The sequence below is a fragment of the Lonchura striata genome, chromosome 4 (assembly GCF_050655825.1).
Source record: "Lonchura striata isolate lonStrDom1 chromosome 4, ASM5065582v1, whole genome shotgun sequence".
NCBI classification, from domain to species: Eukaryota; Metazoa; Chordata; class Aves; order Passeriformes; family Estrildidae; genus Lonchura; species Lonchura striata.
In genome coordinates this window covers 48,528,744-48,556,434 of record NC_140706.1, presented here as the reverse complement: position 1 = coordinate 48,556,434, position 27,691 = coordinate 48,528,744, and the positions used below count along the sequence as shown (strand labels likewise).

General features: G+C 37.1%; 1 protein-coding gene and 1 long non-coding RNA gene across 2 annotated transcripts in view; one reads left to right on the top strand and one right to left on the bottom strand.

Annotated features, from left to right (window-relative positions):
* LOC146767625 (uncharacterized) overlaps window positions 1–22,378 on the top strand; it is a 52,503-nt gene extending 30,125 nt beyond the window's left edge. The window contains exons 2-3 of the long non-coding RNA XR_014955170.1: window positions 20,414–20,459; window positions 20,667–22,378. This is a non-coding gene — a long non-coding RNA (uncharacterized LOC146767625). The remainder of the gene's footprint in view (window positions 1–20,413; window positions 20,460–20,666) is intronic.
* TACR3 (tachykinin receptor 3) overlaps window positions 278–27,691 on the bottom strand; it is a 64,275-nt gene continuing 36,861 nt past the window's right edge. Inside the window, exons 4-5 of the mRNA XM_021531474.3 lie at window positions 22,358–22,554; window positions 278–19,465 (exon numbers count right to left, since the gene is read on the bottom strand). Of these exons, the coding sequence (XP_021387149.3) occupies window positions 19,150–19,465; window positions 22,358–22,554 (513 nt within the window). The 3' untranslated portion in view covers window positions 278–19,149. The remainder of the gene's footprint in view (window positions 19,466–22,357; window positions 22,555–27,691) is intronic.

Genomic DNA, 27,691 nt, shown 5'->3' with positions numbered 1-27,691 from the left:
CTCTAGGGAGTCTAATCCAAAAATTAAGCCGTGAAGCTGTCAAAAATGTAGGCAGATTGTGCTATGACAGAGCAGACCTAGTAAAGTAGCTACTGAAATTTTGTAAAGAAAAACATAGCCTGAGACAAAGGCACAGGCCAAAATCAGTGCTCAAATACATCAAAATAGGTTTCTTCAAAGGAAGCCAGGAGTGTCACCGGCTTATAAACAGCTTTCCAAGGAGATGCGAATAGGGTGTTGTCTGTGAAGCCAAGTGGTGTGTGAGGGTGTGCATTTCGTGAAGCGGTGTTGCGGCGTTGTCTGCCGTGCAATACCAGCGCGGTGCCGACAGGGGGCTGCAGTGCCGGACGGGAGAACCCGACCTCAGCTCCGTGCGCGGCTCGTGGAGACACAGGCAGGTTACCGCAGGAACTCAGGGCGCTGCAAAGCCTCGGTGCTTGGCAACACGAATGGCATCTTGCACTGATGGGCAAGAGCTTGAGGAACTTTTGCCCTGTGTGTGCTGGCAATGCTCAGCTCTTCTGGCTGTCCTGCTCAACTCCCCCTGCGGTTCTCTTACGTGATGGTACCTGTGCACTCATATGGTGCCATTCACCAGCCATCTCCATTCCAGTCCCATTTCCTCATCTCTTTCACTCATTTCTGCCCTGCCAGCTCCTGGTTGGTAGTTCTTGATCTCACTGTAGTCTTGCCTGTGCTCCAAACCTGGTATCTTTTCTTCGTGCTATGTTCTTGATGGGTATAAGCCCTATGGAGGCTACATGCTGAACATAGAGGTCTGGGAACAAACCAGACAGGGCTTTATGTATACGGGGTTGTGTATGGGGTTGGCACACCAACAGGGTTTTCTAGCAGACAATTAATTGGTTTTCAAAAGCAAGCAGGTTGTGAAGAATAAATATGTAGCCAGTGAGTCTGAGAATGACACTCATAGCAGTGGTTATTACTCATTAGTGGACTAACAAACCAGAATTCTTTTTGTAGTCTTCTTTTTCAGTGGGTAATGCATAAAAGCCTACCAAAGTGAACAAGAGGCAAGTAACCTCTGAAGTAGAAAACCATGTTTAAAGATGATACAAAAACATGTAGAGAGGAGACATTTTTAATAAGGCTGCAGGAAAAAAGTGCACTCAATTGAATGGCTATGGCAAACACCAGATTTTGGTATGAAAGATTACTTGTTCTGTCTCATGTATGAAAGATGTGATTTTTTTTTTTCCTGGAGAAAAATCTGGAGAAGGAAAATCCTTGGGATTTAATGCAACTTAGAATGTAACTATGAGAAGATTCAGACAGTGGCCTATTCCAGGTTGACAGGACCAGTGACTTGGTAACTATTAATTTGACCTTGGACAACAGAGCTATTTAAACTGTCTTAAGCCTGTGGCTTTTGTTCTTATCTCTGTTCCCTCACCTCCTCATTAATGGAACTCAGCTTTTGGCAATGATTCAGTCTGCTCTTTGGAAATATATCCTGCTCAATTGATTATGGGGGTGTTTTTACAATTTTTTTTATTCTATTCCATTCTGATCAGTTCTCTATCATTGCTTTTTTGGAAGATACCTTCACGAATCTTCCTGCCAGCAACAATAGTATCTAGAGACAGAACACTCTTCTTTTCCTATGGCAATATGGATGCTTAAGTGCAAGCTAAGCATATGGTGTGAATGACACAAGTAATTTCTTGGTTGGGAGTTACCATTTTTGTTTCATGTCCTGTAGCTACTACTGTTGTGTAGGTCTCTTGTAACTCTTCTCAAGTGTTTTTATTCAGTAGTAAAATTATTTTCTAGAAAAGTTTGTCAGTCACTCCTGTGGCAGTATTTCAAAACTTTTCTTTCCATTTCTTTGGAAAATATGTTATCTAGATCTTCAAAGGATATCTTGCAGTGCATCTTAGTCATTTGGATCACCTTTAATCAGCATACAAGAGTATTCTGTATCACAAGTCTGGAAATGGGAACCAGGAATCATTACTGTCCACTGTGTGAAGATGTGGAGACATGGTTAGACACATGCACACACATTCTCTGGGGAGACAGGGAAATACTTTTTCACAAAAATGTGGTGAATTGTTTGCTGAAATTATTTCTCAAGCTGAGAATTGAATAGAAATTCCTTTTTGTCCCCACAGCCTCTCTTACCTTGGATGCTATGCATTCAGTAGGACTCAGCTCCTCCTTTTTTCTAAGTCAGGGTATTTTCTCCCTGTTCAACCTAGTTATGATTTTACAGAATTTCTGCTTTGTTGTGACTGTAGTTACTGTTTATTCTGGGTCCTGTTTCATGCATCTGCTCTTCATTCAGAGTCAAAACTGCCAAGATACTTCTTTCACATCAGCCTTACACCTTTTCCTACTATCACAGTGATACTTTGAACTCATTATTCTACCAGTCTGTTTACCACTAACAAAATATTTGAATCACAAAAAGTTGAAACTGATAGAAAATCTGATCTTTTAGAACAGTGATATGCAATCTCTAACATATGGGGGGAAAATGGAGTAAAATTCCAAAAGCATGAGAGATAGTACTTGAAATATGATAAACTTGTTTTGTAAAAGAAGCATTATTGCTATTGAATGTGTCATATAAATTATGCCAGTCAGCTGCCCTGTTTATTTTTTTAAGTAATGTGGTATAAGTCTTCTTGATATAATTGGAATAGCAAAATAAACTTTATGAAATTAAACTTCCAAATATGTTTTTTGTTGGTTAGTGGTTTTGACAGAAAGTCAATGGAGAATCATCTTCATTTTTGCTGGCTCAAGATCCACTTTAAATTTAAGCAAAAAAAAAAAATGGAATGCAGGGGGAGAAAAAATGCAAAACAATTTAGTATCTTGCCTGTGTTTGGGACTTCCTGGTGTTCAGATTTTTGTAGACTAGCTAATGGTTGTTTTTCTCTGATTTTTGGTAGTATAAGAAGATGCCATTTTTAAATTAATTTGACAAATACTCTTAATTTGTTCTAATAACTGAAAGCTATAGAAGAGCATATGGAAGAGTAAATAGATTCTTGTTAACAATCTCGGAAAAAAAAAAAAAATCCCCTTTTGCAAACTGGACAGTGTATTCAGGCAAGAAGAAGGTTGTAAAATCTTCATTAACCTTAAACAGATATAAAAAATCCTCTGTAGACTACATTGAATTTGTTGCAGTTGCAGGAAAGATCATTTAAATCCTCACTACCCCCCCAGTAACCATGAGACATGAATAGTTTTCTTTTTTTCTTTTTATTATAAATTAATTGTTTTTCTATTACAGAGAGGCAGCAAGTTAATTCATAGAAAACATTGACACCTCAACAGAAATTCTGACTTTCTTAATTCATTTCTGCTCCAAAACTGCTTCTAATATTTTTTCAGTATTGGAATATAGTCTGGCAATCTGCAGGTAGCTGATTTTTCTAGGATTTCTCTAGTGCTTCTTATGTTTGTGTGTATTTACCTGCTTCTCAATGCAGTTGTTTACTGATTTTCATGTGGAAATATATTCCAAGTGCATTTGTTGCATACATAACTAAGCACAAAGCTGTATATTGGCATAGGAAAGCCTAAAGACTGGACATAAAGCACAGTTTCAGTTTGTGATATGTAGCACTTCATTTTTCATGTCCTTATTGAGTAACATTAAGGTGTGCTTTAACACCTGACTCAGCAGAAGTGTGTGTTTCAACAAGAATAGTTTTCCTGGCTTCTAAAGGAGCAAATACAGACAGATCCTTGTTAGGGGGTAAGATTCCTTACCTGTGCAATTTTTTCCCGTTTATAGGGCATCTGAACAAAGCTGTATTGAAGTCTTTACTATTGCCTATGAAATAAGCTACTGGTTTTGCAGCAATGATTTGCTTAGTAGTAAAATTAGCCCCTGTATATACTAGGGATCTATTCTTCTGTCTTCTTTACAGTGTTATTATGTATTTAATTAATTGGTATTTCTACTTGGACTCAATTTCTCCTCTCCTTCACACATACACACCTTGAATTCACTTGAAAGGAACAATTTTCTTGTTATATTCAAAGCACTTTTCTTGTTTGTTTTGGTTCACATGAAACAAAAGTGCATAATGACAAAAACATTAAAGAAACTCCACATTGTATTGGTGCCATTTCTTGACAGTCATAGTGCAGTTATCTAAATAAGTTAAAATAGGTACAACTTATAGCACTAATGGAACACAACAGAATGATGGCTCTTAGAAATCTGCCATAGAAAAAAATTGCCTTCTGTACACACCAATCCTTCCTGTCTCTTACAGACTTTTCTTTAACTATTTTCTTTAACTATTATTTTTCCTGACCATCTTTTTTCTCATGTGTTCAGGTCAACTTGATGAGTGATACACAACCCTCTCAAATTGAAAGCAAACTAAACATCTGCTCCTTTTCTCTTAGGTATGAAAAACAGGCAACAAACCTTAATTGTGTTTTCCCCATTTGGAATATTTCAGTTCCCACAGGAAGAAGTGGCATTCTTCCTATATGGATTTAATGGAAGTTGCTGTACAGGTACCACTTTATATATAGCTCAGGTACTGTGTAAGGTTTCTGTCATTTTCTTTTTATGATACTCAGGTGTGAGAATGGGGTAGATAGTGGAGGGTTTTTTAAAGAAGTGAGCAAGTTCACACCATTGATGAGAGCCATATGAGAGACCTGCTGAGATCCTCTGAGTCAGCCTTTGGGCACCAAATGTCTTATTTTACTGTCTAGCTTATAGTGAAGATAAGTTCAGTCTCTCTTTAATCTACTGAGTCTCTGAAAACAGGCACTCTACTGGCTAGGTGAAAAGCAAATACTGCTAGTAAAAATGGGAATACACTGATGGAAAGGACAGTTCAGCTAGAGTTCTTACTCTCAAGAGTGTCCCCATCTTCTTTTAGAATCTTCACGGTGTGTACTCTTCTGCTTCACACTCTGCATTACTCAGGGTTGTGCCTCTGCATTACTCAGGGTGGTCCAACAATTTGTCTGTTTCTTCATCACAATAGGATGACTGTCCTGGATGCTGCTGGTTTTGTTACTTCTTTTTACAATAGTGGTGTTTGCTGTAGCATTAGCCAATGAATTAATGAGATTAGGGATTCAAGCAAAGCTTTCTATTGCTACAAGTTGTGGTAAGGTGATGTCAAAGTAAATGTCTAAAGATGGGAAGTTTTCCAGGGGTAGTAACTGAGCAGCAGAACACACTTCAAAGTTCAGTGCTGACTTCTGAATGATATTTTTTAGATTAGTCTCATAAAATCAATGAGAGTTTGAAGTGTATCACATTAAAAATTAAGGACATCTCATGAGTAAACCACTGTCAAATCTGTTTCACCTGTTGCAAAATAATTAGGATAGCTCGATGACAAACCTAATAATCTGTGACATGTTTGACTATAAAACCCCCTCTCAGTGTACATGCAATTAATTTCTGAATTTACAGAAGCTTCATTCTTTACTTTTAGAAAACCACCAATTACATGTGTGTGCATTTTATATGGAAATTGAAATTAAACCTAGAGGTTTGTTAGAAATAAAATTAAATAACGTGTATAATATGCTTGCAGGACATTCTGACTTAGGGTATATTCCACAAAAGCTCTTAAACATTTAAGGGTAAGAGTTAGCTTCATTTCCCCCAAAGATTCTTTGTAACAGCAGATTTTTCTATGGGGCTTTGTACTGACAGCACTGCAAAACTGAATGCACCACAAAGTGTAAGTGCATAAGGATGGGGAGGGCATCAGTGTTTGGTTCACTGTTTAAGGAGCACTGCTGTGTTACTGCAGTGGTGTTTGTCACCCATTCCTGTGCGTTTTAGGGACTGTGCTATGACTTGTGCTCTAGCAGGAGGTCAAGTCCCAGATCAGTGTACAAAATACTTCCTGCTCTATTATTCTCTACCTTTATTTTACTTGGTACAAGCAAACATAAACACAGTAATTTAGTATTGGACAAAGAAACTAGAGAGAGCAAGGATCTTTACAAACATATCAGGAGAAAAGTAAATTTAAAAAAACAGGAAGAAAACTAAAAGTTGTTCGTGAATGAAGGAGAAAATAATCGATTATTGAGAACTGAATTTCATTTTTTTATTAAAGGGCTAATGTTGTAAACCCCTGTGAATGTCTATATAAATATGAGATGCAACAAAATAGACCAACTGCAAAAGCCAAGGAAGATTTGTGCTTTCCTGAGAAGTGTCATATGACAGAAAAAATAAATCTGTTTTGTTAATTCTAATTCTTTAAAGGATGGTAGGAAAAGTTTTGTAAAACATACTGTGAAAAAGAACTTTTTTTTTTCCTAGAAAAGCTATCAGATTAAAAATTTAGACACATATCTGTGGTAGAAAGCTATCAGTGGTCATCTTTAATGCATAGAAGATGACACTACAGTATTATTTCCTGTTCCTATGGAGCCTGACAATGTGTTCTTTCCCACAGAGTAATAATTTTGCCGGGGGATTGATAAAGAGCAGAGGGTGAACGAGTTGGTGAGAAGAGTGGTTTGTAGCACTCCATCTCACCTACAAATGTTGTGGTGTCAGATTTCTTGGTCTGTCATCTTGCATGCTTAAACTTACAGATGTCTATGAAAGTAATGCACACCTATGAGGCCTGATGTTCCCTGTACCACTTTAATGAAATATTATGAGAAAGTACTTGCTAAAGCAAAAGTTTTACCAAAACTTTTAATGGGTGCCTTTGAAGTTTCTGGTTGGAGGCCTATGCAACTTCTGCATATGCCTGAGGTGGGTCATATTAATTAAAAGATTCATGAAGTTTTATCAGCTCCTAAGGGGAAAGGAATTGACTTTTAGAATTTGTTCTTAAATTCTGTCCCAGATTTACCAAGGTGAAAACATTTTGGTTGCAATGGGAAAAAGGACAATGATACTCTAGTGAGGTACTGAGCTATTTGTTTGTGTCTGAGGGAACCCAGCTGTGTTCCCAAATACCTACACAGCCACACACATTTCGTTAGTTGTTGAGTTGAAGCTCTCTTAAAAACATGACAAAATCTAAGTCTCTGATTCCTTGGAGATATTTTCTTCTCTAAGCTTATTTGTGATCTGATCCCTGTGTTTTTTTTTGTGTTCTTTCAGTTGCATTACAATTGTAGGGTTTTCTGCTACATAATAGTCTCTAACGATAACTTCTTTGGCTTTTGTTTAGTTGTGAAATGATGCCCTGGCCTCAATGGTGAATGCAAGCAATAGCAAGGGAATAGCTAAGGCTGAATATGTGCTTTCTGTGATGCTTGTTAGAAAGAATAGTATGTCCCAGACTTATAAGGTGTCAACGAATAATTCTTGGTACACAAGGGAAATAGGAGTGGTTGCTGTACTTCTTGTTCTTGTAATAACAGGTTGTATGCATTTTGTAAGATACCTGCCCAAGAATAATTTTCAGTGATAATTTTGTTAGCTTTTTTCCTTTGTGCCTGTGATTCATCCATTTCAGTCCCTGAGTTGCTCAGAGAATGTGCATCACACTGTTCAGCTTACAAGTTTCATGTTTGTATTAGGAGAGCTTTCTGCCTTGTCTTCAGTGTTATAGTGGTGTCCATAATTTGTACCTACGCACTGGTACGTTAACACCTTCCTAGCCATGAATTCAAATCATAACACTCTGAGGGCAGCTGTGGGGGAAAAGTAGCTCTATCATATTCAGGCCAAATAAAATCTCCACCCTTTATTCCCTATGGTTTGCATCAAGCTTATGTTCCACATAATTTAATGCACACACATATATATGCATCAGTTTGTAGAACTAAATTAGTAGTTTCTCTTTGCTTCTTACTGTGCTGTTGGAGCTTTTACCACATATTGTGGAGGTTTATTGTGCAAGTGTTTTCCTTCCTGTGGAACAGAATGTTCCACTTATGACAGTCATTCAGGCAAGCTATTCTATTATGGTCTGGGTTCCCTAGGTGTCCCGAATAGCGACGTCCTGCTAACCACAACCTGTCCAGGTGTCCCAGGCAGGCTCCCAGCCACGGGAAATCTTAGCAAGTAGCTCAGCTCTTAAGTGAGATCAGCTCTTTGATGATTTCAGCTCCTTGCTTGCTAAGTGCCTAGGCAGATGCAGGGATGAGAGAGGGGAAGGCTGTGTGAGGTTCCACAGACGTATCTTTATTGGCAGCTCCTGCGAAGGGTTTCAGTGACAGCTCTTCTGCTGAAACGGGCAGAAATGGGGGTTTTACATAGGGTACAGGGGTGTTGGAAGTTGTCCAATAGCAAGGGTTGAAGTGAAATGACCTATGGTCTTACAGAGAAATAATGAGGGTCTAAAGGCAGAAGGGGTCTCTTGGTGCAGTCATCATGACTGGGCATTTCTTATCTTAGGCAAGTGACCACCAGGGAGGCCTTGCAGGTCCTGTGGCTGCTGCACTGTTCCTTAGACTTTAATACGTATTTATGAAAACCTCTAAGTCAGGCCCATTTCTATTTAGATACTTTTGCAGAGTAACAATTGTGTGGATAAGAATAAAGGACAACCAGTTCCCTGAAATCCATTTTCTGACACATGCACCTGAAACCTGTTTCACAGAGGCTAAAGCAATTGAGTTGTGACTTTTGAGTCTATGGGTATCATTGGGGTAATACTTTGTTTTCTGTGCATTTGCCTCATAATTGCAAAAAAGGCATTGATCTCGAGTGTGCTTTTTTTCATCTCCACTTAATAATTTCACGACTTACAGCATAATAAGATTTAGTATGTGCTGTGTCAAGCATCCCTGTCAAGATGCTGAACTACTTTAAAAGCATCCCCCTTGACTTTGTCAGGAACCAGAATTTGTCAGTACCTCAGAGAAAGATACTCTTCTGTAGTATGAAAAGACCTTGCTTGGTATGAACTAAGTTACTCAAGTGCAGAAGAGAAACTGTGTGATGGTTTAGACCCTTTGTTTCAGCCTTTGGTTTCTCCATTGAGGAGGAGCTAATGAGTTCCATCTAGAGGTGGGAAATTCTGTTCTACTGTGTTAAGTCCACATCACTCAACTCACTGAAATGCCCTCCCATGTCAGGTGTGGAACCACCCGTACTTTGAGAAGCCCTGTATTTTCTTAATAATACCAATGACATCCTGAATTCAGAATAATGTAGACCAATTGTAGAATAACTCCTATTAATAGCTTTTAGAATACATAGAAAAGCAGGTATTGCTTTTTAATATGTTCAGTTTTAAAAATTAATTTGTCTATTTAAGTGATTTTGCCTATTACAAGTTCTTGCTTTTATGCAGTTAGGAAGAAGGACGTGTACTTTTGAAAAATTAGGACTGTGGCTGTGTTGCTGTGTAGACAAGTCCCTTGAGACAGATTATAGACCCTGTTTCAATAAGGTAAACAAGATCATTAAAAGCTAGTAGTTTAAAGGGACTTAAGATGAAAGAAAGAAAAAAATTCTTCTCTCAGAACCCAAAGACTGCTGTGCAACTTCTGGATATGCTCCATGTCCACTGGTATGGATTTTATTTCACCAACATGGTGCACCTTGCTTTCAAAAGTCATGAGGTTCTGGGAACAGACCCTGACTGTTACATTTCTTATAATTTCAAAGATTTCTTTACGAACACCCACTGTTGTACAGTAGGAACAGATTTTCATCTTACATTCAGTAAATTAAATAACTTGAGTAGGTTAGTGGAAATACCTAAGGTCTCTTTAATGTTTGGATACTGTAATGGCTTTTTTCTTCCACTTCCATGAGGGTGAGTCCTGCCTGATGAGCATAGTGGTCCTCTATGACTGAGTGACTGTCGGTGGATGAGGAGAGGCTACAGATTTCATTTATCTGGACTTCCATAAATATGCCATGGTTCTCCACAACATCCTCCTCTCTAAATTGGAGAGGTGGATTTTATGAGTTGAATGTCAGATGAATCCAAAAGTGGTTGGATAGTCATATCCAGAGGGTTGTGATCAATGGCTCTGAGTTCCAATGGACATCAGTGACAAGTGGTGTCCCTCAGGAGTCTATATTGTGACCAGAGTTATTTCACATCTTCATTAATGAAATAGGTGAAGAGGTTGAGTACAGCTTTAGCAAATTATAGATGACACTAGGCTGAGTGGTGCTGTTGCCACACCTGAAGGATGGGGTGCCATCCAGAGGGACCTGGGCAAGCTTAAGAAGTGGGTCAATGGGAATCTTATGTGATTTAGCAACACCAAGTGTGATGGGCTGCAGCTGGGTTTGTACAACCCTGGTACCAACACAGACTGGGAATGAACAGATCAGAGCTGCCCTGCTGAGAAGGACTTGGGAGTGCTGGTGGGAGACAGGATGGACCTGACCCAGCAGTGTGAACTTGCAGCCCAGAAAGCCAAATGATTAGATATTAGGGAAGGGTTTTTCACCAGGTAGTGTTTGGGCACTGGGCTTCCCAGGGAAGTGGTTCCAGCATTAAGCCTGACAGAGTTCAAGAAGTGTGTGGATAATGCTCTCAGGCACCTGGTGTGATTCTTGGGGCTGTCCTGTGCAGGACTAGGAGTTGGACTTTGATAAACCTAGCGGGTCTCTTGCAACTCGGCATATTCTATGATTTCATAAAATCTTGTCATTTATAGCTCTATAATTTTACACAAGTTCTCAATTTTTACATAAATGGATGTGTCAGGTGCAAAGCTAAGAAGAATAATGGTTTGTTTTTTTTTTCTTTCTACCTGAATGAATACAAATGAATGTTATAATGAAAATGAGTCAATTTTTCTCAGTTATTTTAGAGTGAACCATGTGTGATTTAATTAACTTTGTTGCATGCATTTGAAGAGAAGACTGTATTTGTTCCCAAATACTCTCTCAGACCATCTTGTGAATTCACTGTTAACCTTGCCAGGAAAGTGAGGCATTGTACTTTTCCATTGAGTGAACCAGGAGCCATTTTGAGAGCCTTTCCTAATCAAGTTGACTATTATTATTAGCATATGTTTTCTCATCTGCCAGTCATTGTTACACATTCTTTGTGTTACATTTTAATTCTAAGCACATTGAAGCAGTGGTTTTGTTTTCTGTTGTGAGAGATATACAGCCCCATGGGTCTTGCTCCATAAGAACTTAGTTGGTATTATATTACTAATGCAAGAGAAGTAAGTACAGTGCTTATGTATTAGGATTATAAAATAAGACTTTATCATACAGATATCATGAAACATATCCATGCCCTGTCATGGTTTGCAGTGTCATGTTTACCCAGTACCTTTCTCAGGTACACAGTTTGAAATATAAAAAGAACTATTGCTTTTTCATATTAGAATGGTACAGACATGTTTGTACTTTGATAGTAAAAGGCCATAGATTATCTGGTGGTGGGAAATAAAGTTTAAAAAAAGCTCTTGTAGCATTTGTGGGAAAGAAAGTTGAAATTAATTACCTTTGCCTTCCCTCCCCCTTCCCCATTTCCAGTAAAAGCTTTCCTGGTGTGTTCATTGAGGAAGATGCTGAGCTTTAAAAAAATACATGTAATAATTTCTATAGCTTAGACTGATTGGTTTCCCTCAGCATAGACAAGATTAATCTACTTTTTTTTCCTATTCTTAATCTCTTTCTCCATTATCTCTTCTTCTTCCCCCCCACCCCAAAATTCATTGAAATAAAATGAACAATTGGCTATTTCTAAGGGTGTTATTTAAAAACATTTATATTAATTAAGGGTGCAATACATAACTATAATCTTGAGCTGGCATTTGCTGCTTTGAATCTGTGTTAGAGTAATGTTTTTTTCACTTGTAAAGTGCCAAAGCATTTTCTGGAATTCTCATCTTTAGGGTTTTATGAACAAACACAGTTATCCCCTTTCCATCTACAGAATTTGGGACAAGCCTCCTGACAAAAGAGGAGGAAGAGTTGGAGACTAGTGTTTCTCAGCTTTAGTGGCCTAACTCTAGCACACTTTTCTTATGGAGGTCACAATGATTCAGTGGGACCATTTCCAGGCTGCCTTACAAGTACAGGCTACACATAATAGTCATAATAGTCTTGCTAGAAGAGCAAGAGAAAAGAAGTGGAATTTACAAATATGGGTAGAAGCTGATGATGAAACTAACAGCTCTAACACTGTTTAATCTTCTGGAGAAAGATGGAAAACTCACAATATTTTTAAGGGATTGAATTTAATCAGTGTCTTACACTACAGTAGTATGATTTTGTGAAGCATTCAGTGAAGTTGTGGTAGAATATAGCAATATCCATTTTGATTTATCATATCATAGTCAAGTCTGACCCTATGCATCAATAACTTGTGAGAATAAGTTACTTACATATGCTAATTTAATCTATGTTCACAGTTGTGGGTTTTTAAAAGCATCCAGCTGATGCTCTGTTGTTACAAGTGTCAGCTGCTCTCAGGACATTTATGCTGCTTCTTTGGAGGTTGACTGGTGTATAATCCCAGCATAGACAACAGAATATTGTGCCTTCATCTTCAGTCTGATTAAATATGCCCCATGAAGAGAGGGCAGATGAAGTTTCTTAGTCTGAGGAGAAACTATATCACATTAAAAAAAATGAAAAGAAAAGGCATTGAACAAACTAGGAGAAGGGTTTGAGAATCGGTAGCACAAGTGCATGTAGAGCAATGCACTTGCTGAGTCCCTGCCAGGTAGACACAAGTAGCTCCAGGTGAGGTTCCAGGCTCTTTACCTCATGATTTAGAGCTCTGCACAACATCAGTGTGCAGGCTCCTTCTTTTGTGGCCTAAGCTATATGTTAGAATTGCTGCCTCTGGTGTTCCCCAATACCAGTGAAACAGAGACAATGCTTTTCAAAATTTCAGATTCCTATCTGTCAGGCAAAAGATAGTTTCTTATTCTAATCAGTTTTACTCTATTTTTCTCTGTCTTTAGGTTCAGGCAGGAACTTGCAGAGTTACCAGCCCTGATATGTACTCTACTCTATAGCAAAGTTAATTTAGTGTTTGACCTTCATTATGAAGAGCTTTTGCTGTGATTTGAAATACAGAATGATATTAGCAGGGCTTTTTCAATTAAAACGTGGAGACCTGTTTTACTATATCTAGAAACATATGGTGCCCTGTGTCAGAGGAGGTTTTTTTCTGTTTTCAATTACCCCTAAAGACAATGGCTCCTAAGTATTTTGGTGTCTGAACTCCAAATTCCTGTGTCACCTTATCAGAGGCCTCAAGAGAGTTAAGACCCTTATGCAATTATTAGTTCCTAGGCAAAGTTTTTCATTAGAACAGGAGCATGCCTTTCAGGCTGAAGATCACATTACATTGATTAGGCAAATGGCCATCCAGATCCCCTCAAAGTTGTATATCAAAATGATATGATTAGCACACTTTCCTCGATCATATCAACCTGACACATCTACATAGGTTTCTGTTGAAATACTCACCTGGCAGTGGAAGAAGGTGGAAGATTATTAGCATTTAACTATCTGTTTTTCCCAGTGTTTCATTTCTGAATTCCTGTTGGGTGCTTATTGTATTACTTAAAAATTCTTGCGAGGGTCTGAGCTCAGTGAATGGGCCCCAGAACCAGTGCTAAGAGTCCAAGGTGCACTGGGCAACGGCATAGTTCTTTTCTGTGGATGAAACCTGTAGATTTAATTCAGGATCATTTTCCTTCCTTGGGACTTGTGTGTGTACGTGTGCATTATTTGTTCTGTTTCAAAGAATTTCTGTGAAATGCCCACCCTGGTATTTCGCTGTGGCAAGCAAGGCAAATGGAATGATTTGGTAGAAAACAATTAGGATTATCACTCCTGGCTCTTTCAGGTATTTAGGTCTATGTTGAGATAGGGTGTGAACCTCTCTGTGTCAGAGCTTGCAGCTGTGCAGCCATGCTGGGAAATCAGTGAGGTTGCACCACAACTCCCTCATGGCCTTAGGGTCTGGCTTCTCTTGGGTTGAAACAACGAGGGGTTGCCAAAGATCTTGTTAAGGCAGTAAGATGGAAAGTGTGTAGGGTGTGTGAGGAGTTCTATCATTTCCTTTTTTGAGAGCTTGGCAGATGGTTAGACTGACTTTTTTTTTTTTCCCTTGATATACACGAGGATAATAATTACTTTAGAATGTGGAGGTAGCTACATGTACTTTGAGTGGGATGTGTATGATTAGGGATAGTAGAAATGGTCCAACCAAATGCCAGCATGGGCAAGTCTACCTGTGGTAGTTTGGTACTTTCAAGGTAAAATTTAGCCCTCACAGAGCTCTCTATGTTGATATGTCTGTGCTATTTTTTGTACCTAAGCTTATCTGCTGCTAGCTCTGAAGTATCTCTACATCCTGTTAGTTTTAGGGTGATTACTTGTCTAACAAGCTATGAAAAGGAGTTTTGGGGCTGGGGGCAAGCTGTTTGGCTGCTTTTCAGTTCTCATACAAGATACAGACTTCAGTATTGCAAACAGGAAAGAGCTGCTGGCTGGACTGTTCTGTGAAGTCCTTTGATTCTGGAACATACCTCTGTCCTTGGTCAGACCTCCTCTAGCAGAACCTCTGCAAATCTGGTGAAGCTGTCCAGGAAGTTCTCCCTGGCATTCAAGAAGGAGCCTAAAGTCCTAGCTTAATCTAAAGTCTTGATAGTGTATAGTGTCTACAGACTTGATCTGTTACCTTCATTTGCATATGAATTTGTGGGCAATGTTGTAGAAGAGCTGCTGAGCATTTCAAGTGTTGGCAGATTTGTAGGATTTAATTGGTGAATGCCTACTGATTAAATTATTTCTTGGTTTTGGGTTTTTTAAAATCTAAAACATGTAAATCCAAGCAAGCTGGGCAACATTAATTTCCATAGTAAGTGTGCTTGGGAAGTACAATTCATGTGACTGTTCCTGGTGTCCCTTTTTCTGTTTGCAACACAAATATTGCAGTGAAATACTCATTGTGAAACTTAAGAATAGTGATTCCAGAAGCTGCTGCAGAGTACTCATAATAGATGGGTTTGGTGTTTTAAAGCTTAACCCTTTGCTTTAGAAAATCCAATTCCAGTTGTAATGCAATATGCATGCTTCAGTTTTAGAGATGGGAGAGAATTCAATTAGCCAGTAACTATATCCCATGTGATATATAAACATATCTAAATACAATTTGTATTTAAATACCTGCAGCAACTGCTCATGGACTGATGAAGAAATATCTTTGACTGGTCTCAACAGATAATTTTGATTTATGAATGTAGAACCACTTGAACCTGCGCATGAACAAGAAGACACAAATTGAACTGAATGCATTATTTAATACAGGGAAGTCACAAGATATTTGTAAACTGTGCTATATCCTTAGTAGTATGTCCTGCATCTTTTGTAGCAATCTTTGGAGGTATTCTTTAACAAACAGCCCATAGTATTTGGGACTCTAAATTTAAACTCATCTTGAATTAGAGGATGAAGTTCAGCAGTAAATTTCTACTTGGAATAGGCACTTCAAAAGCCTTGAAATAAATGCAAAAGGAACAAGAGTTTCTCTGAATTCTATGTCCTAGTGGGCACAGCTTGAAAGGTTTTGAAATTTATATCAGTGAAATAAGTTGTTCTTCACTGGTGTGAAAAAAGATTCCCTAGTATTAAAGGAGGAACATCCTCTTCCAAAATTCCTGAATTGCTTTTTTTAGATAAAAAAGCACCAACTTGTAAAAACTATTTTGTTTTCCTTTTTTTCATCAGTTCCTTCTGCATGTTATTTTTAAAAATATATGTTGGTATTGATCAGTGACCTTCCTCAGTGACACCTTTAGCTACCAGATGTGAACATGCTGCAAATAGCTCACTCTGTGCAGGTCTGCCAGTGCCTCCCAACCTTGACAGTGTGCTGCAAATGAACTGGAAGTAAGGCTGTCAAGGGATTCCTGCCAAGAGATCCAGGCTGCAATTTGCTGAATGCATCCTGTCTGAGTACCCTTAACTGGCTTGGAGTTCTTTCCTCTCAAGATCATGCTTTTATGTGGAAGACTGTTGCAAATCCTGATTTAGTATTCTGTTGACTGCCAATTTGCCACAATTGAGTGGTTGAGGCAGCTTAAACAATCACTGTCACAGGTATATTTAATATAAATGTGTAAAAGAGCAACAAAGTTCAATGGCAATGTTTGCTCTATTATTTGCTATGTAAATGAAGCATACAAAGGAATATTGGCTTCAAATCACTAGAATGATTTGCATGAAGACTAGGGATGCAAGTGATATGGGTGCAAAGTGTAAGGAAGACCTTCCCATAGAGTCACAAGGTTCAGAGTGGACGCCGTTGAAAAACTTAGCCTTAGACCCAATCACTGTTTCATGCTTAAAGGATTTAAGTAGTATTTAATCAATTTACTAATTCAGCATTTATCAAGTAATTCAATAAAATTGACTAAATTTGTAGTAGTTACTTAATTATCATTCTGAGATGTCAGTGTTTATGCTATACTTGCTAGAGGATATTTAAATCAATTCACACACATGCATGCACACAGACATGATGAAGTGTGTACAGAAGTACCTGTGAAAAATTCCCTCTGATTTCAGTCAAATCCCATGTCAAGTGCTTTGGCTTTTCTCAGCGGTTGAAGCTCAATGACTGAGACTTTATCCACCTATGCCCTGTCTTCAGCTTTCTCACAAACTTGAGAGTTTGCAAGCTCTGAGAGCCATCTCCCACTCCAAGGGAGATTCTGGTGCACCCCACTGAAGTCCAAGGAAGCTCAAAGGGCCTCACTTAAGACCTCTATTTATAGGGTAGCGAGGTAAAATCTGTAAAATGTCTGTCCTCAGATCAGTAATGACTGGAGTTTCCAAACCAGTTCCAAATTGTTTCCAATACAAGTTCAAACTGTTTTTCAAACTCCAGCCACAATGGTATTATTCCCCTTGGGTTGTGGTTCAGGTAAAGTCCCAAGGTTGTAAGTGGACTGTCCTCTTGTCCTTCATCTCAGGAATGCACCCAGTTTAAACATGCAAGAGTTGCCATATGGTCAAGAGAAGCATGACCATCCAACTCGGCACACAAAAGCTTTCTTGATATTTGTCAATGAAAAATCCTGAAATTATATGAAGATGATGTTTTATACATTTATGCTGCTGTAGTTTTATATACAGCTTTTTTGAATTTATACTCTACATTTAAAAACAATAAGTTTATCAACACTGATTTTGTAATAGCCATAGTCAGAAAAGACTGTTTATTTAACAAGTATATGTTTTCTCTATGTATGTTTCTCTGAAGCTGTACATGAGCAGACGGAGGACTTCGCAGCATGTGTTTGTAGTACATCACTATCAGGTTAATATACTTAGTAATTTTTTGTGTGTGCGTGACTATTCTGGAACTTCTCAACAGAGTGGTTAAAAACCTGTGAAGATTTTTAAGTCCTTAACACAGTATTTCAGGGGGAAAAAATTTACAAGTATCTTATAGGCATTGCATGACACTTGCTGGAGTACTACACACTTAAAAAAAACAAACAAGGAGAAGTGAGAGTATAACAATTGCAATGTTGGAAAATATCTGTTTTTTTTTTTAGAGAAATAGCCTGTTGAAAAGCATGGATCGACATTTAAAAGGGAAGTAATTAATGAACAGACCTCTTTATTTCAGTGGATTTAAGATCAGGCCATAGATAGGATTAGTTTGAGGATGGAGTTGTGATACATTTTTGTAAGAGTACAATATTCTATAACCAGGCTCTTCCGTTATTCCATACATGGAGAGTTTAATGTATCAGGTTTATGTATTTGAGGATCTTTTACCTTATGCAGGATTTTGATTTAGTAAATGATGCCACAGTGCTCTGAAATCACTACACAAGTTACACTTATCAGAACATAACAATTTACTATATACATTAATCACTATACAAATATGGTTCTTGTTTTACTAGTCTTGTTTGATGTGATCATCCCCAGGTGCTGGGAAGGAATGTGGACTAAAGTCAGATCAAGCATTTCTCTCTTCAAATGTCTCCTTATTAATTGCTCAGCTTTGGTACTGTGTTAGGTCAGCCAGATATACACTGTCCTGTGCTGGTTTGGCTAACTCAAGAAGACATTCACACTCTTGCTTATGTTTTTATTAACTGTTTGACAACATTCACGTAACCAGTCTACTCATGCAACAGGCACAGTCATTTAACTAAAAGGCTACTCTCTGGTTCCTTTTTTTGTTACATCTAGCTTTCTCTGCAACAGTGATGATAAGTGGGCTTTTGTCTGAATTCAGTGGGAACATGTCTGTGTAAGAGTGCCTAGCATATTTTCAGAGGCAAGCACAGGAGTATTTTTACATGAATCAAGCTATGGAAAATTTGTGAAAAAAGCCCAAACAGGTTTTTTTTCTTTTTTTTTTCTTCCAGTGGAAGTTTTCCATCATTAATCTTGTTACTTTATCTTTTGCAGAGACGAGTCTATTGCCACAGTGACATTTTTTTCATATATGAATCTCCAGTTTAAAATCTTTTGGCCTTTCTAAAGTCAGTCAGGTTCCTTTAAGGTCACTGGAGACAGACCTTACCCTTTCTGCGAAGATAGAAAGCTATGAGAGTTTCATCAAAGCAATATATTCCCCTGGAAGTACAGAACCCATTAGAGTCTAATGTTTATTAATATGCAAACTTTGGTAGAATTTAACTTAGTCTCTTAGTCATGTTCTCCTGTTCTCATATATATTTGCAAAATTGTACTGTTGCAGACAGAGCTAAACTGCATTGATGTGAACTTCATTTTATCTATTTGTTTGGGAATGGGACTAAATTGTAAAACAGCTTAATAGACTTGGGGCTCATTAGGTGTTCATTATAAATACATCTTTATAATCAAATCTCATGTAATGTTGTTACTGTGGAATTAATACACTCATAATGGAAAACAGTACATTTCTGCTTCAATAAGTAAAGGAGCCTGTTACATTTCAATAAGTCAAACATAAATGCCACAGGTAAGAGACATCTGAAACAAATTTTTTTATGCCATTGGTTTGCTCTGGATAATCCCCACAAACATTGTTGTGGCTAAGGTGCAACTATGATTTTGGACTGAGGCATACATATGTCTTCAAATTCTTCTTCCTCTCCAAAGCAAAAACAAGTAAGAGATTCCCGAAAGTCTCACAATCTTTATAGCTAGGGTTTGTTAATGGAATCTAGTTTGCTTTCCTGTGGTATGGATACTAAATCCCATAGTAGAACATTGTCCAGTGTTGCCCTTTTAGCAACATGAAATGTTTAGGAATAAACATCTGCTGATGCGTGTAGTGAACTGATGAGACTTGAGGCCATGGAGACAGTCTTGGAATTCCTCTGTGAGCAACCATTGAAGTTCAGGTCCCTTGGAGCTGTTCTTTTCTTATGGCTGGCATGCGTGCTGTCTCCATCGTTGGTGTCGAGCACCACCGTCATGCTGGAGTCCATCCTGGACACCGCGTAGAGGCTGCTCTGCCGGGTGGGGTGGAACCTGGCTGCCTTTAGCTCCAGCTCGTCATAGCTGGACACCTCAATGAAGGGGCACCAGCGGAAAGCTCGCTTGAAGCCAGCTCGGAACCTAGGAAGAAAGAAGCCTGGTGAATGCCTGGGTTGGGAGAGCCAGCCCCTGGCCTTCATCTGAAAACACACAGTGCTGGCAGGATACTGACTTGGCCAATTATCCTGCCCCTAGGCCTGGGTGTGCTGAAGTCAGTGGGAGTTTCCTTGACTGAAGTCTGAGTAGGGCAACAAAAGATAGTGTAACATCTCATTGCGGTTTCTGATTTTCTGTATGCTGTCCCTGCATTTTAACATTGGTGTTTTCCTTATAATGAATTTCCTGCCTTTTGCCTGTGCAAAGTAAACAAACACCAACTTTCATAGAACTGTCTTCACAGAAATTGTTTTGATTTGACCTCTAATGTGATCTGCACCCATATTTTCATCTTTCAGCAAGAAACTTTGTAACTTTCTTTTCTCTAAAATTCCATCCCAGCTTCCAAATTTCAATATCCTTTCTGTGTCTCTTTCTAACAGAGATGCTTATATGGGAATGATGTAATGACTAATAATTGTTCATGTAAAATGTTTGGAAAATAATTTTAATAATTAAGGGCATCCTAGAAAGTTGAAATCTGAATGTGAGCAATATACAAACAGGCACTTTGAAGCTTTCAAGTATTTGCAATACTCATACAGAGGCAGGGATTCACCATAAAGACCATTGTTACATTTTGTGTGGTTGCATTTCCAGAATAAAAGTTTAATATATTAGAAAAGCGATTCCCTATGTACCTATGTATAACTAGAAAAAGAACACATTTTCACCCAGACTTAAAGCTTATTTTCTTTTGCTTTCTCACTTGTCTTGCTTCTCTTGTTTTCTTTTAGCAATCAACTCGGTTTTTTATCCTAAGTGTTTTGGAGCAGTAGTTAAACTAGCACAGTGATGACTGCAGGTAAAAATTCAGATCAAGTGTTCTGTTAAAGTTAACAGATCTCACAGAAGTGACTTTTACTTCCTCAGATTTTGAAGTTTGCCATGGAGTTTTCACGTTATGACAACTGAGCAGGTAGGTTGCTATTCAGCATTCTCTGTGTACATGCAGTCCATATTTTGGAAAAATACTGAAAGAACCTCTGATGGAAATGGATTTAGTGATCGGAATTGTAAAACAAAAGCATCTTTAAACTGTATTACTTTTCTTGGCACCTTCCATCCTCTTTCTAATTCAGGGCATGTTTTTTCTTCATCTTGAAATAATGCTCTCTTTATCTAGATGTGTAATATCCTAATTAGCCTGGAAGATGATGCTGGGGATAGATGTTCTGTCTGATACTAGATCCAGCAGAGGCACGAGCTGATCTGACTCCCAGCAACAAGTTCTATTTTCCTATTTAATGAAAAGGAAGCAGACATTCTGGTATCTTCATTTCAATATGGAACTTAATTATAAGAAAACTGTCACCAGGACTTCATTCTTGCATCAAATTCTGAATAAGATGACCTTTAGTATGTCTTAAATATTAATTTTTCTGTGGCTGCATTCTTTAATCCAGACATTTAATTTTGCAGTTTGCAAGTGTCAACATAAGCCACATCGGAGATATTATTTTTTTATAAATATTTTTGTAGCTGTGCTGTAAAAAGTTTTTTAAGAAAATGGGATTAGTTTATAAGTTTTATGGTAGTAATTGAAATATATGAGGCCTCATTCTTCCTTGCCTTTGATTTTGCAGACACTGGACACTTACTGAAATCTATTTTCTGTTGAAATTAATGGAAAATTTGCCATTTGACTTAGTTTTGTTCTGGCATGCTAAAACTTTGTCATCTTTAAACAGTTGTGTATGATGAAAAGCTCACCTTTAAGCAGTTGTAAAATGATGAAGAGCTCATCAGAAGGCTCTATGAATTTAGTCATTACCTTATCTTTTAAAAAGATAATGAATGTTAATCGTCATAAGTTATTCCCATCAAGAAGGATGACACAAGTGTTTTTATTCCAATAAAAGCTTGTTAGGATTTGTTCACTTCATTTCTTATTAGATTCCTCTTGACAGGTACTGCATGATCTTTAGTGAGTGTTGAGAAATACCATGTAATATTGGTATCAAGTTTGACAGTAATTAAACTTGGCACTGGCTGCTAAGTCAAAAGAGATTTGAAATAATATTTGAGATTACTTATTCAATACTGATTCATACTGGGTTTGTGAAGTAATTAATTGTTCTTGGTGATCTTTATCCAATTATGCTAGGAGTGCTGGTGAATAGGATGGCCAGGATGCTTGTGTAGATCCTAGTCCTGTAAGTTGAAATGAAAGATTTGAGTGCATTCTGCAGTGCAGTTTTCTCAGACTAGCACGTATTGGTAAAATGTCACCAAACTCAATAGGTGCAGTGCCTTTGAAATTTAGAGCATAATGTCTTGTTATCAAACAATCCTGTAATTCAGTATAAAGTAATGAGAATATAAACATTGGTATAATATTCATCAGCCTGTTGCAGATCTTGGAGCACAGTAGAAATGTAATGCTGAGATATACAAAACACAGTAAATCACATTTTGTATTGCATTCTTCCAGCAAAACAAAATTTGGGCTACAATTAGTGAACATACAGCTTGCACTCTATATTAATAATTACTGTCTTCTTTATTTTTATATTTTGCAAACCAAGACCTTTAAACTGCTATATTTTTTTTTTTTAATTTTGCAAGTGCACATGGGAAGGACTTGTTTCTGAAAACAGAATTTTGCTCTGAAATTTTAAGTAGACCAGAATTTTTACTGGAAGTTCACCTTCAGGGTTTTGGGGGTTCTTTTCAAGTACAGACCTAAAGAAAGGTGTTTTTTTTTTTTTTTTCATTTTGTTTTTTCCCCACTAACTGGAAGCTATTTAAGTGAAAATTCTATGTCTGTTTTTCCATTTAAGCAGTTTATATTCTCATTTCATAACCAGCTCTTACCTCTTATTAAGACAGCAGTAGATAATGGGATTGTACATTGTAGAGCTCATGGCAAGCCAAAAGCTGGCTAAATAGATTTGCTGAATATATTTCCACCGATTTAATTGTTGATAGATCCCAGTAACTATGAAGTAAATGTGGTAGGGCAGCCAGCAGACGGCAAATGTCAGCACAACCACAATCATCATTTTTACCACCTGAAAGAAGTAATAATGATATTTAGCCTTTTTAATTTGGACTAGCGTTTCAACATCCATTAATAATTTTCTTGTAATTAATTTTTAAAGTTAGTCAAAGGAAAGCTGAATATTCTTTTATATAGTTTTTCCTTTTAATCTGACTCTATTTTTTTCTTGACTGGAGATCTTTTTCCTAAGAAAAATAGCAAGAAAACCTTCCCTAACTTTATTTGTATTGATTTTTGCAAATAATGTATTTGCTTGCTTATATTTGGCTATTTAAAATATCACTTATTTTTTTGTATATCTAACCGTGGCATAAGGTTACGGAGTATTTTATTTGGACACCTCATTTTGGCCTTTATTGACCTTGGTGTTTATTTTTATTGTGGTCTGCAAGTCTATTTCTTGTCCCCAGTTTTTAGATATGATTTGAATAACACTATGTTGTAGGAAATGAGCAACTGCAGCATCCTGTGTAATTTCAGAGCCTAACAATTCCCTTGGCTGGTGATTATTATTTGTTGCTTTCTGCAGGCATCACATCTGTTAGCTACCATAGTTTCCAGTAAGCACAAATGAAGAGGAGCTCTGCTTTGTGCTCTAAACATTTGAAGACAGCTTGCAACTCATGTAAAATTTTCACTCCCATCTTTCTCTTTTCAGCTGTGTCAAATACTAGTCCAGCTACCATTTACAGCACAGTATGTCACATGTTTACACCACAGGTTTTCTTTTTGTAGCTGAAATGAAGCTAGACATGATAGATCTGTGCTGGGAAGTCTCTTGTTCATTGGTACTTGTGAATACTGAGGAATAACAGGGATCCCGACAAACGGTACCTCTGTACAAAGTGCCCTTTCATACTCTTTCTAGTTTTACCAAGGGAAAAATCCAAAGAGCTGAAATTTGCCATACTTACTTGTCTTTGGTTAATGTTTTTATAAAATTCCAACTAATATATATAATATATATTATATATATTATATATATTATATATATATTACATATATATATTATATATATAATATATATATATAATATATATATTATATATAAATATATAATATCTTTATTTTGTATATATGTATTATGGTATCCACCTTAACTTTTAATTGCATGTTCCTATGGGAAACATAAAACAATTTTTCATTTAAAAGCTAGCACTAATTAACAATCTTTCCTATTGGATGGGACTGTAATGTGCAAGATTTTGCTTATTAGAATACTTATTATTGCTGATATATATCCACTGATCATCACTTAAAGGCAAGAAAGAGGCGTCTGGCCACATATAAAACATTAATAGTAGTCGGTTCTTCTGAAGCACTTTTCATCAGTTAACTATAAATCATCCTATGATCAGGAATGTTACTGGAAAGCATGATGTGAGCTGCTGCTATTGTAAAGGTAGCAAAGAAGAAGTTTTATTTCTGACTAACATTTATACTTTTCTAAAGCTGACAGTGGATTGGAGGGTAAACATGCCACCTCTCCAATGACACTGGACAAACTATTAGTGCATGAAATTTCTCCACCTCTCTGAAGGAATACGAAACAATAGGTTATTTACAGAAAGTTGTGTGAGAAAGTTTTCTACAAGAATGTAAACCCAGAAGGCTTTAGAAAATCTTAAAAATCAGGGCAACAGGAAGTTCATTGTTATAAAGGAAGGCAACACAGCAAAACATAGTATCACTTTTACCTTTCACATGTATGTCTATGTGCCTACATCTAGGCATATATATAAGTTTATGGGACTATATATGTGATTTTTGGGATGGGGAAAAGGTTATGATTTTATGTGGACAGACATTTCTGGACTAAACTATGTATGTGAAGTGATACATAAAAAGATGTTGTTAAATCAGTCTATCATTAAATGGCATCACTATTTCACTGCTTTTGACATAACTTCCACTGTTCTGCTGGGGACTTACTTCTCTGCCTTGCACACATTGTATAGATAAGAGCCTTAATTCTGTACTTTTGCCATAGTACTTAAGCTCCCTGTCATTGATTTACTTGTTTTTGCTTGTTGTTGTGTTTTTATAGATTTGTCAGGAATGACAAGTGTTACCTCAGCACCTTTCAGGACTTCTGTAATTTCAGAATGCTTGAGAGTCTTAATTATTTACCTTAATATTTAATCAGCAAGCCTTGCAGTACCAGCTGTGCATATGAAATTGTTCCTAGAATGAGTCATCACTGGAATATCATAGGTACTGAATGAAAAGATTTTTGTGTCCAAATTTTCCAAGTGTAAACAGGTAAATCTGTATTTACAGTGTACATTTCATCTGTGCAGTACTTGAGAACTAAAACAGTAGAGCTTCCCAGAAACAAAATGTTGCTTTATCTGGTTGAGCACTGTATCACTCATGCCCCAGGGATGCTAGAAATCACAGAGTCCAGGTTGCCTGTTTGGCATACTTAATTGTGTTAATTTTTTCCAAAAGAAAGTTGTTTGTCTTTTTTTCTGACATCCAAATGCTCATTGTCTAATTTTGTGTTATATTGAATGGCAAGGCAAGCAGTGCTTCCAGAGTCTACTTAAAGGCCTCCTAAAGCTAATAAACCATCACACACTGTACAAAAAATAGCTTTTAGATTTCAGCTGCTGCAAAAATTAACCTTGAAGGAATGAAGTTTCAGTTTAAATTACTATTAAATACAACATTTCAGGTTTTCTTCAAGGGACCAGAAATCTCAAACTAACTTTTACCCTGCAAAGAAAATCCACAATTTTTCTTGTGACAATTTCAGGCAATTCAATTCTAATTTTGAATTTTTAAAGTTTTGAAATGAAAAATGCCAAATCACCCCCAGAGAATTGTGTCTTTCCCTGCAAGGCTACTCTCTTGTTTAAAACAAATACTCATTGTTTAAAAGAGTGAGAATCATATAAGGTTTTCTTGTTGCTGTTTCTGTCTGGAAATCTATGATTAAATATTTAGTCATGATCCTCCTGAAAGCAGAAATTTCTGAAGCAAATAGTCAAACTAGACAACAAGCTACGGATTCTAGATGGACATGAGTGTTTGATTTAATTTGTGAAGTAATGAGTCACTTGAATGACAGACAGTGAGGCACATCACATTCTCAATCATTCAGGTTTGCATGTCATTTTAAGTATTTATATAGTACAGTGCACTTATTGACATATTTCCTAGGAGAAGATAAGTGAGATGTTGCAAGTCTGTGTGGTGTAAAATTGTTGGAAACAGAAGGCAATTAAGGTTAAATTTGAAGTCAAATGCAGAAATTGTGAGAGGAATCAAAAAGACCTAGTCTGTTCTCTTTTCATCTAAGAATGACTGTGTGTTGGCAGAAATGGAGGAAAAAAAGAATGAGGAGATGGAGGGAGATTATTCTCAATGTCCTTTTCCCTTTCAGAGAGAGGCACACACTGCAAGGCCATACCTTGCAGTTTATAGCTGCAGTTCTTGTCTGTAATGATGATCATTCCAGTATAAAGTTTCATTTCTTGATTATATAAATAACTATGAACAGAAAGTGACTTTCTCTATAAACCTAGGGCACCTTGGGTTTACTTGGAATAAATTCTGATGAACAAGTGCAAGTAAACCAAAAGAGAATGTATATTTTGAATTTCATGCACTTAATATATTTTTGTCATTCTTCAAATGACTGTACAAGGATGTGAATTTATTAAGAGAAGTAGACTTGTAACAGGCCCAGTATGAATTTACCACAAAAACTTGATTGTCTTTTCCCAGTACACTGTGATGTTTTTCTAAAGAAACACCAGTGGCACTTCACAGATTCTCCAACTGCAGAGTATAAAAGAGAGCTTCAGTGTTGGGGGTTGTTTTTGGTCTACTTAAACCTGTGACTGAAGAAAAAATACTTTTAATAGGTCTGTTCTGTTTCTCTTTTTTGAGATATTACTATTTTTTCAGCTGCTTTTCCTTCTATTCTAACTTGCATAGAATTTATTAATAAGCGTTTTCTCTTGTGCATTAGGAAACATTTCTAAAGCAAAAAATGACTGAATTCAGTTGTTTAGCTTAAGGTCTAGCTCTGCTCCTGCCAGCATTTAACCATGGAGCTTCCCAAAATGTGAATTGCTGTCAAAATCTTTTATCCCATTTTCCCCTGGTGTTTTGTTCAGTCTCCCTCTATGTGGGCAGCATATCTTGAGGAAGGAGAGTTTTTTTGTGTTCTAGGCAATACTTTGTTAAATGCATTGTGCTGAGTCCCCCACCTGTGCAATCTTCATGCCAGTCTTGAGGCAAGATTTGTAAATGGAAAATCAAATTATCTATTTTATAAAATGATTTTCATCAACTAGTTCTGCTGATATTAATATATTGCTGCCTATGTCTAAGAAAAACTATGTCTAGAGAAGAAAGTTAATTTATGTGCTTCGTAGTATTTTCCTTTAAATCCTCTCTGAGTAAGAAGCATTCTTTCATTAATGCATGTAATGAGAAAAAAATGTATTTAAGGAGCAAAACTGATGTAAGTTCATTGGAATTGGAGTTTGCAAGTTTGCCTTTTCTGTGAAACACTTGGAACAGTAAAAGTGAAATGGAACTAACAGATTCTGCTACACTTAGAAAAAACTGCAAGTACATTTATTTTTCCATCCTGTTTTTATTTTGCATGAAGAATAGTTAGAAGAGTAGTCTGATTTAAGGTGTAGCATGGAGAGCAGCTCTTGAAAGATTTGGAATAAGATACACTTTTCTGAGAGACTCAGTTGCTGCTGGAGGAATATAGCAATTCACATTGCAAGGCATTGATTTGCCAGCAATACCTAAGACTTGGACCATGCAATCATTTCCTTTTCAATCTTCTCTGCAGCTCTTTATTGCCTTTCTAAGTAATCTTTGATACTGCTGCTTCTACAAGTGCAGGAATTTGGATTTTAGTTTCATTTGCACTTATATCACAGGGAACAATTTATTAACTTTCAGAACTTTTACTCCTGGCTGTTATGCAGATATAAACGAGAAGCAAATGATTTAAGAAGCCATGGAGTCTAAGTCTGTCTTTGTTTATCCTCTCCTGGATGTTATTTATTCATGAACACAGCTTAAACACAGTTCACAGATAATCCCTGGAATCATAACTTTGGCCCTGTGCTCTTTTGGGAGAAGTAAAATGCCACACTAACATTTCAAAAATT